The following is a 12,966-nucleotide window of genomic DNA, read 5'->3' on the forward strand; positions in this document are numbered from 1 at the left end:
CCTGGCCCCAGGGGCACTGAGGACGCGAGGTCCGCTAGACCCTGACGCAGTCCAGTCTCAGAGGCTTCCGGTCCAGGGACCTGGCCTTTCTGGAGTGGGAGACGGGCGGGGGAGCTCCCGGCGCCCGGGGGTGCGCCCCAGCAGCCCCTCCCCACTCCCACAGCGTGGGGGCGGGAGGAAACACTCCGGAAAGACCAGCTGTCTCCTCAGGGGACGCGCAGGCGGCTGGAGCCGCTTAATTGCTGGCTGGCCCCACCTTGTCATCTCCACGGAGGCACAGGAAATACCCTGATCTGGGAGGGTGTGCCCCGGGCCTCCGAGGACAGGACACTGGGCGGCTGTCCAGGTGGCCCGGCCAAGGCCACCTCCCCTGGCAGAAGCTTGGGACGGAGTCCCCCAGCGTGTGCCAGGCACCCACGGGGCACAGGAGATGCCTGACTTTGACCCCTATTCCTCCTCTGAGACCCCAACAGCCAGTAGGCCGGACCATCTGGTCCTCACTTCACAGTAGGGAACCAAGGACCAGGGAGGGCACAGGCTCTGAAGTCCCAGCCCCGGTTTGTTCCCTGACAGCACACTGCTGCCACCTGCAACCCACTGCTGCCACCCGCAGCCCAGGGCACAGCGGCCCGCTGGGACCTACCAGCTGCCCGGCGGCTCTCACCAGCTTGTGGGTAGAGAAAGGGAAGGCCTCGTTGCTCAGATCTGCATCAAGCACTTCTTGGAGAATGGCCCGGCTGTGAGCAAGAACAGAGTCAATCAGTCAGTCAGTCAACAAACACTTGCCGAGCACTCCTGGGTGCGTGCCCTGGGCAGGGGAGGCACTGGGGATACAGCTGTGAGCAGGACAAGTCCTGTCCTCACGGGCTAGACCAACAACAAACACACTGCCAAAAGCACACCGAGAAGGAGATGCACCAAAAATCCAGCCAGATAAAGCACCTTCAGCGGGAACAGTGGCAGGAGCAGTCGAGCCCTGGGCAGAGACCAGGCTCAGAGGTGAGCTCTCGCAGGCTCTCCTTTCTCGATGACCTAGGGCAGCTCTCTAACCGTCTAACACCCTCCAAGCCACAGGCCCCCGAGGGCAGGGGCTGCTCCCCTCCGCTCCCGGGCCCCACCGAGCCTGGCATAGAGTCTGGTCCCCGTGCTTGACAGGTTACCCGAAACCTCTCGGTGTCCATGGACACCTTCACTTCCTGGGCGCCTCCCTTTGTCTCCCTCCAGGCCTTAGTTCACTCTTGCACCCTCCACATTCCCGCCAGATTCCCATGTCCCTGCGTGACCGTTTGCTATCCTACAGGTCTTGGCTCAGCTGTCACCTCCTACAAGCAGCCCTCGCTGACTCCCTGAGTCGGGGTCAGGTGCCCCTCGTCTGGGCCCTGCAGTCCTAACACGTCTCCCGCCAGGGTCCCTCTCACACTGGTTGTACTTGTCCCCACCGACCCAGGAGCTCCCCGCCAGCAGGGCCCCTATCCTGACGTGCCCGTCACAGACAGGGCACTCAGTCAGCAGGACCAACTGAAAACAGGCTGGCTTTGTACCACAGGACTGGCTCCCCGTTGGCAGGAGGCAGCCCCCCCATTTCTGCCTCGCAGGGGTCCCAGCAAGTGCCCAGAAATGCTTCTGACTGTAATCCCCGCCCCCACGGTGCCGGGAGCCGCCCACCCACGCCGGCCCGAGCTGCCCAGCGCGCTGCAGTGTGCCAGGATCCTTATGTAACACCCTCGGCACCCACGTGGTGCTGGCCCCCAGAGAACCCATACCCAGTTTTTAAGATGCGCGTCCTCTCTGCGGCCCTGGGTGGCTGGGGCCAGGGCTGCTCCCCTGTCTTCTCTGCTGCGGGGGGGGGGGGTAGGAAGGAGGCTGGAGCTGCCGCCCAGGGCCAGTGTGGCCTCAGCAGCCCCGGGTACCCCAGCTCCGGCAGGTCTGCTGAGCTCGGGTCGGGGTGCAGGAGGCTGTCCCTCCCCCAGGGGGCAGCAGGTGGCGCTGGAGGGCACAGGCTCCCGGTCAGAGACCAGGTTCAGCTCCAGCTCCTCGACTCACCCCCGACCCCCACCGAGGCTCGGTCCCCACCCCTGCTCCATGAGGACAGTGAGGCCACCTCGCAGGGCCCTTGCAAAGGAGGAATCTGCTAGAAAGCACATGCCAGACGCCTCGGCACTAACACTCGTAACAGTGACCCCTGACTTCCGCGTTGTCCCCAAGGGCCACGGGCGGCCTCTTGAGCTCAGGTTAACTAAAATAAAAAATTCTGTCTCAGCAGCCACATTTCAAGGGCTCAACGGCCACACACGGCTCTTTGGCTACCGTGCTGGACCATGCGTTATGGAATGTTTCCAGAAAGTTCCATCGCACAGCAGGTCATGTAGCCTGTCCCACAGCCCAGGCACTGTGAGAAATGCTTCCCACATGACAACTCAGAAAGCCGAGCCCTCAGCAGCCGTGCTGGTAACATTATTATTCGTACGAGAAACTTTGGGTTATTTTTGAAAGGAGAGGACAATTTGGAGGAGAAAGTTAAGAAATTACCAGGAAGAGGAGCGCTTGTCTTCCTGCCCTGACAGCCGTCACTCGCCGCCCTCCCGGGGCAGCTTATAATGAGGCTGGGAGAGCCTGGCCTGTCCCCCCCGGGGGCCACGCCTTGATCTGTCTGTCTGGCGCCCTCTCTCTCCCTTGCTCACCTGCCTCCCCCAAACCAAAAATAGCCCACTCCCTTCCCAAGGTCGCCGTGGCAATGAAGCTGAGGCTTCCGAGGCTGGGCCTTGATTGGAGAAGCCTGGACCGCCACCCCATCAGCCCAGGGATGAATTCACCCCGGGGGGGAAACGGACCCGCCCCCACAGGACCGGGCGCGTCCTCCGGGCCAGGCCAGGGCGAGTGCGGTCCCTGCATTACTTCACTGCCCTCCCTCCATCTGCAGCCAGAGGCCTCTGCCCCTCTCCACACGTCCCATTCTTCTCCTCCCGTCCTTCCTCGGCACGTTCCCACCCAGCCATCCCTCAGGTGACTCTCATCAAGTCCACAGGAGCCACCGAGCTGCCAGACCCAGTGGTCAGTTCTCAGTCTTCGTTCCACTGGACCCACTGACCACCCAGACACAGCTCATCATGCCCTCCTCTGAATCCCTGAGGATTCAGAGGCCCTTGAGTTTCGTCACACACCTGCCGGCCTCCTGCCCCCAGCACGGCGTCAAGACCCGTTCAGGCCCAAGCCCAGTGACGGCCTCCTCTGCTCAGTCTCCTCGCCAGGGGGAGCGGCCTCTGGGCCCGCAGGCTCTCGCCTCTGCTGCCCTCTGAGCTCCTCTCCTACGGCCCCGGCCTCACTGCTTCACCTCCTGCCACAGGGTTTCGCGTGTGCTGTTTCCGCTGCCTGAAACACTGTCCCTTCAGAGAGCTCCAGGGCTTGGTCCCTCATTTCCTCCAAAGTCCCCTTGGTAGATGTTGGTTTTCACGAGAAGCCTGAAGTCCAACCGTGATTCTGCTCATCCTTTCAGCAAGCGTGTACTGCGTGCCTGCCACGTGCCTCTGGGCAAAGAGCTGCACACGCAAAGCCAGCTACAGCTCCAGCCCAGGGCCCGGCAGGGCCCTTCCGGGGCCTGAGTCCCCGTGCTTGGGACCACAGCTCAGTAAGTACTTGTAGAATGAATTAGTGAGTGAATGATCATCTGTAGACCTAGTCGTTGGAGGTACTGGGGGAGGAGAGGTGACCTCTCAGGGTAGAGCATCGTTCCCAGCCCAGGTAGCAGGTGGAGCCCCCGTGGGCTCTGCCCACTTGGAGATGGCAGACGCGCTTCCTCGACTGTATCGACCATCTGGAGACACACCTGCTGGCCCTTTCGTGGCCCCGAATCCTCGGACGCCGATTCTCAGTGAGGCTCAGGCTCCTCACGCTGATGGCTTTCTGCACCCTAGTGCTCTGAAAAGCACTACCCGGAGTGGCCTCTCTGGGGTCACGAGCGCACTTAGCTGACAATAACGCTCCATTTGGGGCCAGTAAGTGGTTCTGCCCCGGGCCCCAGGTAGAGGGCCCAGGGGCACCGAGGTGCTGGCTCCTCTCTCCTCACCTGGCCGGGCCCTGGACGCTGATCAGGCCCAGGTCCTCGGAGCTGTCGATGAGCTGGCACCGGAACTCCCGGTCCTGCAGCACCGTGGTGATGTGGGACCAGTTGTGCTGGGCCACAGCCCCGCCCACGGCCAGGTAGTAGCCGTCCCCTGGAAGAGAAGCACCCGGACTTAGCGCAGCACTGCGGGACGGGGCAGGCGGGGCAGAGGGGGCGGCCCGAGGCCTCCGGGCGGAGACAACAAACGCTCTTTCCTTGAAAGTGAACCACAAAGGCCCAAACACGGTGACCCTCCCGAGGGGCCCAGGATTCTCACGGCCCGCAGGACGAGCTCCCCTGAGGGCCGCACAGGCCAAGGGAGCATTTTTCTGGGAGAGTCTGAGGCTTCCTCCCACTTCTCAAAGGGTCTGTGATCGGAAAGGGCGAGAGCTCCCAACGCCGGCACGCCATGGGGAGATTCTGCGACGTGCCTCAGCCACCAGTGCTGGGGGACCTTGAACAAGTCTCTTCTCCACTCTGAACCTCGGCGTCCTCACCAGCTCCCATTTCACTCCATAGCCCCATGGCCCCGGTCTCTGGGCCCCCCACCTTGGCCCATATGGGGGCCAATGCTGGTCCGGGGCTTTACAGGAAATACCACTTTGATCCTCCCCAGGAGGCTGACACTCAGCACCACCCTCAGGATTTAGAAAAGGAGACTGAGGTTCAGAGAAGTCACATGGTGGAAGAAGGTTGGCCCCTGTCCAGCTCTGAGTCCATGGCCTACGGAGCACTCACTGGGCCACACTGCCCCTGGGGTACTGCTGAGCAGAGGGCAGCCCACCTCCACTCGGCACCCTGGGAGAGCCGCTGCCCCGGGAGCTGTGACCTCAGAGAGCTGCGTGGCCCTGGACCTGTCCTGAAGCTTCTCTGAGCCTCCACAATCTCATGTGCAGCTGGGGGTTCGTTAGTGTACCTCATCTGTAGAGACGTTGTGGGATCAGCCACTGTGTGTGCCCTGGGCGGGCTCTCACTGGTCACTCCCCACGATCTGGTGGACGGGGCAGCCCAGGAGGGACTTCCTCCCTCTCCACTTCCTACGTACCTCATATCCACCCCCCTCATCCGGCTTCCTCTTTCCTTCCTGCCTGCCTTGTTCCATCAGGGCTCCCCATCCCGGAGTGATGGTACCCAGGCAAGCCCTGACTTCCCAGTCCTGGCTTCTCCATCTGCACGATGGGAATGAGACCAGAACCCCTCACAGGGCTGCTGGGAGGACCTGAGGAGCTCCCTTGGCACAGGGCGTGCAGCCTGGGGCTCGGGAACCGGGAGCCGGGATGGTTACGCACTGGGATGCCCGCCCCCTCCCAGGGGTCCGGTCCTGCTGGAGGACTGCTTCTCTCAGCCTTCAGCGCCATTCGCTCCGGGCTCCCCGTGGGCAGGCCCAGTGCCAGCCCTCAGCCCACTCTGGGCAGAGCCAGTGGGCACCAGCGGGAAGTGGGCAGCAGCCCAGGGGAGGGTCCGGAGTCCAGAGACTCCTGCCTGGGCACCTTCCCCACATCGGCACCTCCCCTCAAGGCTCCCACAGAGGCGAAGCAGCCATCACTGTGACAGTAGGTATAACCAAAATAGACATGCCTCTCTTTCCTTCTCCAGCAGGGGAGGGGGCAGCTGGTAGCAGAGCTGGGGATGGGGGGCACAGACCGAGCGCACAGGGCCTCTGCTCTCTCCCCAAGAGCACTCATTGGCCGGGATCTGATGGGAGGTCCTGGAGCCAGGATGGGCCAGGCCACCCCACCAGGAAGCTTGGAGCTGGGAACCCTTTGTCTTCTGCAACCCAGGGTCCCATCAGCACCAGCCGGGGAGGCACAGAAGAGCTCAGCTTTGCTGTCAGCATCCAGTTGAGATCCCAGTAGGAGCTCCAGTCATCCTCCTGCCCGGTTTAGGCAAGCCCGGGGACATTCCTGACCTTGTCACCCTGTGTTCCATGTGCTCCTCTGTTCCCTCAAGCCTGCCTGTCCATCCAGACCCAACTCAGAGGCCAAAAAATTGAGCTGGTCTCAAAAGAATCCCCTACTCCCTGGGCTGGGGGCTCTTACAGGACGTTGACTTCTGGACACCTACTAAGCGAGCCTCCAGCCGCATCCTCTGCCCCAGCCCCCGCCCCCCCCCAACACATGCCATGGCTCCCAGGTAGCCCCTCCGGCCTGCAGCCATCCCAGACCCCTCCCAGGAGGACGTGAGAGTTACTGAGGCCGCCCGGCTCCAGACAGATGGCAGCTGGTGGACCTGGCCTCCTCTGGGCAGCTGTCCTTTATCCAGAACACCCCAAGTGCCAGGTCCTGAGGTCAGCAGTCAGCCGGGTCCAGGTGCAGCCCACAAGGTGGAGAGGCGGTCAGGGGGCAGAGACTGCAGGCTCCGGGCACAGGCTGGGAACTGTGTGCTGTGGACTTTATTTTGTGCATTTCAGAACTGTGGGAATGTTTCCCACGGGCATGTATTCCTTTTGTGATACAAAATCCTACCCAAAATCATGCTTAGGACGGACAACCGCGTCATTTACAACCTTGATCAGATGTGAAACGCCACATCCTCTCCACTTACTGGTGATCGGATCTAACAGGCATAATGAACAAATGTATAAACACGCATAGTTAGTGGACACGTGGCTTCACAGCAGGACTGGTACCGCTTTTCCTTAAGGCTGAACATAAAACAGGTCCACACCCCGGTTTTCCCGTGTTTAGCGGTGAACGTGGGACCTCCAACACACCCCAAGAGCACCAGGCTTTCCTCGTCACCCACCTTGGCCCTGGCAGGCCAGGACCCCGCCACGTGCCAGCCGCCCACCAGGCAATGTTTGACTGCATCAGAGGCGCCAGATTCTAGAACAGCTCCTGTCCCGTTTGCTTTGCCTACCCCTCACCTCGGAGCCTGATCTTCCCCAGCCTGGCAGGATGTGATCCTCAAAATCTCGGGGCCAGGATTCCACTGGAGTCACCAGGGAGGGCACATGGTGGCGCATCCTTGGGCGGCGGCTCAGCCCACAGATGCTCTGGTGACAACTTCCCCTTGTGTGGGGACTAGTTTTCTAGGTGGGGAAACTGGGGCTCAGGGAGGCTGCTCCCCAGCCCTCCTGGGCCTCCAGGCTCTGGCTCAATCCCCCGTAGCGGCTCAGAGAGAGAAGGACCATTTGCGTCCACTTGGGTAAACTGAGGCTCAGAGAGGGGCCACGGAGTCAGGCAGCAGCAGAGCAGGACTCTGGGGGCCAGCACCCTCAGTGCGGTCCCTCTGTTCTTTCTCCCCAGCCGGACGCACTCTCTAAGGATGGCAGCCGTGGCTGGGCCTGGGCCTCCCCTCTCCTGGGGGGTGAAGACCAAACAAAGCTCCCGCTGGCCCTTCTGCAAACAATCCCTGCTGACCTCCCTGCCCAGCTCTCCACAGGCACTGCCCTTGTCCTTTCTAGCCAACGACTCCTGCCCAGCCCTCTGGGGCCCAGGCCGGACGTCAGCTCCCCCCAGGAAGCCCTCCTCATCCTGGCTCACCCGCTCCCCATGGCCTCCCGTAACCCGTGCTCTTGTCCATCGCCTCGCACTCCCACCCGGGGCTCTATTGCTTCTTCCGCACCTTCCTCTCCCAGGGCCCAGGCCAGACCTTGCCCCCCAAGGCCCAGGGGACCCTGACTTCGTCCCTCCGAGGACACAGCTAAACGGCCAGCAGTGCTGAGCCAGGCCTGGAGTTGGGGTCACCAGGATTCCCGGATGGGCCGACTATGGCCCTTCCCCCGATGGCACAGCTCAGCCACACGGAGAGCCGCACGGTCGGCAGGGGTGCCCAGGGCCCCTTCCTGGAGGCTGTCTGTGAATCTCCTCACCTCTCTTCTTCCCTAACGGAGCCAGGTGACAGCACTAGAGACCAGGTTGCCCCCACGTGAACCAAGGGGTAGGTTCCGGGAGGCGAAGTGATGGGAGTCAGACCCAGCCCCGTGCAAACGAGGGATATGGCACTGAGCTCCCCATCACAGGGGGCAAGCAAGCAGAAGCAAAGGGCGGTCTGGGTGTCAGCTTGGGCACAGAGCTGGATGTCTCCTCGGGACCTGCCCCAGCCTGAGACTGGGAGTTACACGGGACCCGGCAAAGCCCGTCCAGCACAGGTGTCAGCGGCAGAAACGAGCTAAGCTCTCTGAGTGGGAGGCACGGCCTTATCCTTGGCCCACGCTGCTCCTGGCAGGAGAGCTGAGCACGCCTGCGCTGTGGCAGCTCCAAAACACCACGGTACGGGCAGGTTCAAAGGCGTAATCACTGGGCCCCTGGAGCCCAGCAGCGCGGCCTGAACAAAGGCTGCACTCAGCCTGAAAAGAAACCGCCAATCTCCCAGGCCCTGAGAGCAGCAGGCACACGGGCGGTCACAGAGCGGCCCCTCCCTGTCCATCCCGCCTCACCGAGCGGGGCTGCAGTCACGGCGCTGCTGGGCCCACGCACGGGGCATCTCTTACCTTCAAAGGCAGGGGCCAGCGGGGAGGCCTGGGGGCCGGGGGCCAGGCGGCTGACGGTCAGGTCGCTCTCAGTGCCGCCCTGGTGGTTCAGCATGCAGGTGTACACTGTCGTGCCTGGGGGCAGGAGGAAGACCCCAGAGGAAGGGAGCTGCTGAGCAGGGCGGCCCCGCAGCACAGGGTAACCCCTGGCAGGATGCCCTGGTGGGGCGGCCTCATCTGAGTGCGCCTCCCGGCTCCGTACCTGGGGGCCGGCTGACGTCGGCCGAGAAGAGCCAGTCGGCAGCCATCCTCGCGTCTGGGCCCACCAGGTAGAACTTCCCGAAGTAGGACATGTCGAACACGGCGGCCGCCCCTCTGCAGGCCAGGCACTCCTTCTTGATCTGAAAAGTTCCAGAAGTGGGGTGCTGTGGGGCTCTGGGACCTGCTGCCCCCAGGACTCTGGGGCACGGGCTGTTGGCTGCACACCTCCCCTCCAGCTCTACTGCACCGTAACCACTCTCCTCAAGCACAGGGGCCGCTCTCCAGGGTGGACCAGAAGCCGTAAAGCAAGATGAGACATTCAAGAGGGTCACAATCATACACAACATGGGGGGAGGGCATGGCTCAGAGGTAGATGCATGCTTAGTGTGCATGAGGTCCTGGCTTCTATTCCCTGTACCTCTGTAAAAAAATACAATAAAATAAAAATAAACCTAATTACCTCCCTGCCCCCTCCCAAAAAAAACTACTGAAGAAAGAATTTTTAAAAAGTCATACAAAATACGTTCTTCAACCACAGTGAAATGAAATTAGGAATCAACAGCAGAAGGAAAATGGGAAAATTCGTAAGTAAGTGAAATTAAACAACGTGCTCCTAATCAGTGGATCAAAGGAAAGGACCTCATCAGGGGACTTAGAAACACCGGGGACCCTGACAGTGAGAGCACCGCGTGTGCGGACTGACGGCACGGCGCCAGCACCTCCCTCTCCACTTTGAGGAACTAGAAAAGGAAAGCAAATGAAACCCAGTGCAGGCAGAGGAGAGAAACAATAGAGATTAGAAAGGAAATAAATGAAATCTCAAAAAGCGGAGAATAGCAGCAGAAGTAAACACTGTGACCTTGGGAAGGTCAACAAAACAGGCAAACCAGCTAAACTGACCAAGGGAAGGCAGGGAAGGCTCAGCACGCTGAGATCAGGAGCGAAGGAGGGCATGGCTGCCCAACCCATGGGAACACAGAGGCCTCAAGGAACACCGTGAGCATCCGATGAGACGGAAAATGTGACACCCGAAACCCACAGCTACTGAAACTGACCAAAGAGGAAACAGAAAGTCGGAATCGTCCACAACAGAAAAGAGACCTCCTGGGTGATTCACCCGCCACTTCACCCATGAAGCCCCGCCCCAGGAGGCTTCACTGGTGAATTTTACCAAACAGTCAAAGGGGAATCAACACCAAGTCTTCATAAACTCGTCCCGTAAGGCCAGCATTGCCCCGATGCCAAAACCAAACACCCGTAAGGAAACAACACACCAGTGTCCCTCACGCACATAGATACAAAGAAACCTCACCAAACTCCAGCAGAGTGAATCCAACGCCGCATCTAAAGGCTCACGCACCATGATCACGTGGGGTTCACCCCGGGGATGGGGGGCCGGCTCACCACCCACATATCGATCGATGGAATGCGTCGTGTTACAGACATGAAGACAGAAGCCACACGATCGCATCTCAGCTGACGCGGGAAAAGTGTCTGACAAAATCCAACACCTTTCAGGATAAAAATTCAAGCAAACTAGGGGAAAAGGGAAATTCCTCCACCTGCAGGAAGTCATGACCAGAACCCCAGAGCTGCCGCACTCGGCGGTGAGAGACTGAGCGCTCCAAGATCAGGATGACAGGGCCGTCTGCTCTCTTCAGTTCCATCAACGCTGCCCTGGAGGTCCCAGCTCAGCAATTAGGCACGAAGGCGGACGGAGAAGTACCAGGAGAGGAGAAGCAGCAGCACGATGGTCCCTACGGGCAGATGACACGCTCTTGCGTGTGAAACCCTGAGGAGGCCACTGGAAGCTACTATGAGCAGTAAAACAGTTCAGCCGAGCTGCAGGATGCAGGGCCAATATACAGCCAGCAAAAAAACGATTGTCTTTCGATGCACCAGCGGTGGACTGTCAACAAAATTAAGAAAACCACTCCACTTACATCACCAGGAAGACATTTTAGATGCTTGCAAACAAACCTAACAGAAGTCCACACTTGTGCTCTAGAAACGAGAAAACTTCTGGAAGAAATTAAAGAAGACTTAACTGAACAGAAAGCCACCCCACGCTTATGAAACAAGGACTATTGACAAGATGACGGTTCTCTCTGAACTGACCTGCAGATTCAGCACAGTCCCTGCCAAAACCTCAGCTGGCTCCTTGGCAGAAGTTGACAAGCTGATCCTACAATTATATGGAAATGTAAGGGACCCAGGACATTCAAAGCAATCTTAAAAAAAAAAAAAAAAGAATAACAAACATGGAGGACTTATTGCAAAACTTACTACGAAGCTATTATAATCAAGACGGAGTGGTAGTAACATACGGACAGACACATATAGCCCAATGGACTAGAACTAAGAGTCCAGAAATAAACTCTCACGTTTACGGTCAGCTGATTTTTCACAAGGATGCCAAGGCAGTTCAGTGGGGAAAAGGACAATCTTCAACACATGGTGCTGCGACAACTGAACAGCCCCCTGCAAGAGAGGAAGGTGGGCCCCTTCCCCACATCACACACAGCATTTAACTCAAAGCGGATCACAGACCTCATTACAAGATTTACAACTACACAGCTCCGAGGAGAAAATACAGGAGTAGGTCTTTGTAACCTGGGTTAGGAAATGCCTGCTTAAATATGGCCCCCAAAACACGGGGGGACAAAGGGGAAAAATGCAGAAGTTGTACTTCGTCAAAATTAAGAACTTTTGTGTTGCCAACAAGATTACTAAAAAAGTAAAAAGAACGGGAGAAAGTATTTACCCGTCATACATCTGACGAGAACTCTCACAGCTGAATACAGGGCAGATGACCCGCTTACGAGTGAGCAAACTCTCTGAACAGGCGTTTCCCTGAGGACCATCTCCAAACAGCTAACGCAGCACATGAAAGGTGCTTGGCACTGTTAGTCATCAGGGACATGCAGCCCCAGACGGCGAGCCGCCGTCTCACGCCCACGAGGATGGCTCGAATCAAAGAGACAGTTAAGTACCAGTGCTGGTGAGGGTGGGCAGGCTGGAAGCGCACACCCGCGGACGGGAATGTAAAACGGTGCGGCCACTTTGGAGAACAGTTGGCACTTCCTCAGAATGTTAAACACAGAGTCACCAGGTGACCCAGCCCTCCCTCTCCTGGACGTGCACCCCGAGAGACGCTAGCATTCGTCTAGACACAGAAACTGGTACACACATCCTGTAACAGCGTTATTCACCAGAGCCAAGTTTAACAACTCAGATGTTCATCCACGGACCAACAGACACAGAAAAAGTAATACATCGTGTGATGGAATGTTGTTCAGAACAAGTAGGGACGACGCATTGATGCATCGTAAAACATGGATGGCCCTTGAACGCACCACGTTCAGTGAAAGGAGCCGGTCACCAAAGACCACCGCTGCACGAACCCGTTCCCTGGGCTGTCCAGGCGAGGTTAGCCCACAGGGACACCAAGGAGATCAGTGCCGGGAGGCGGGCTGGGCTGAGGAGGGGCAGTGACTGCCGACAGGTGCAGGGTTCTCGCGGAGGGGAGATGAAAACGTTCTAAAATTAGACTGTAGTGATGGCTGCGCAACGCCGTGCATAGACTGAAAACACTGGAGTGCACGTCTGTGAGTATATCCCAGTAAAGCTGGTCTGTTTTTTTAAGAACTCGTCATCCATCCTCACTTCCCTCCACACTGTGTGCGAACGCCGCGGCCCTGTTTCCAAGGTCTTCTGCTGTCCACCTGCTTTTTCTGCTCGGTCTTCCCTTGCAATGCCACAAGGCCACCCCCCTCTTTGCCCCAAACAGCTCACCCCACCACTGAGCAAGCATGCCAACCCCACTGTTCTTACTGAAAAAAATGACAGCAGCAAAGCTGCCACTTCCGGAGCACTGACTGTGTGTCCGGGGCCCGCCCAGCCCCCGCCGCCCCGGGGAACCTACACGGCCACCCGGGAGCAGCCGTTACGAGCAGCCCATACTCAGCATCCTCTGAGGCCCAGTGCGTGATCTGCTCAGGGGTGCACGGGTGGAACCGAGGGGGCCCTCCATCAGCGGGGCTGTGCAGCAGTGCCCGATGCCTAGAGGCCACCGTGCGCATCTGGCCCCACCGCGCTGGTTCCGCGATGCCGCGCCGGCAGGGGCAGGGAGCGAGCGGACGGTGAGTGTGTTCACTGCCCCGCGCGGTGGGTCAGGCAGCCCCCTGGCCGT

The 12,966-nt window shown here is 59.3% G+C and overlaps 1 protein-coding gene across 4 annotated transcripts in view; it reads right to left on the reverse strand.

Moving 5' to 3' along the window:
• The window catches only part of SARDH (sarcosine dehydrogenase), a 65,373-nt gene that overhangs the window by 21,257 nt on the left and 31,150 nt on the right, over positions 1-12,966 (reverse strand). For all 4 annotated transcript variants that reach the window (XM_032478850.1, XM_032478852.1, XM_032478849.1 and 1 more), the window contains 4 exons: positions 8,776-8,914; positions 8,535-8,648; positions 4,064-4,211; positions 644-737 (listed from right to left, as the gene is read on the reverse strand). In XM_032478850.1, coding sequence (XP_032334741.1) covers positions 644-737; positions 4,064-4,211; positions 8,535-8,648; positions 8,776-8,914 — 495 coding nt within the window. The remainder of the gene's footprint in view (positions 1-643; positions 738-4,063; positions 4,212-8,534; positions 8,649-8,775; positions 8,915-12,966) is intronic.

This window comes from Camelus ferus, chromosome 4 (assembly GCF_009834535.1).
Source record: "Camelus ferus isolate YT-003-E chromosome 4, BCGSAC_Cfer_1.0, whole genome shotgun sequence".
Lineage (NCBI taxonomy): Eukaryota > Metazoa > Chordata > Mammalia > Artiodactyla > Camelidae > Camelus > Camelus ferus.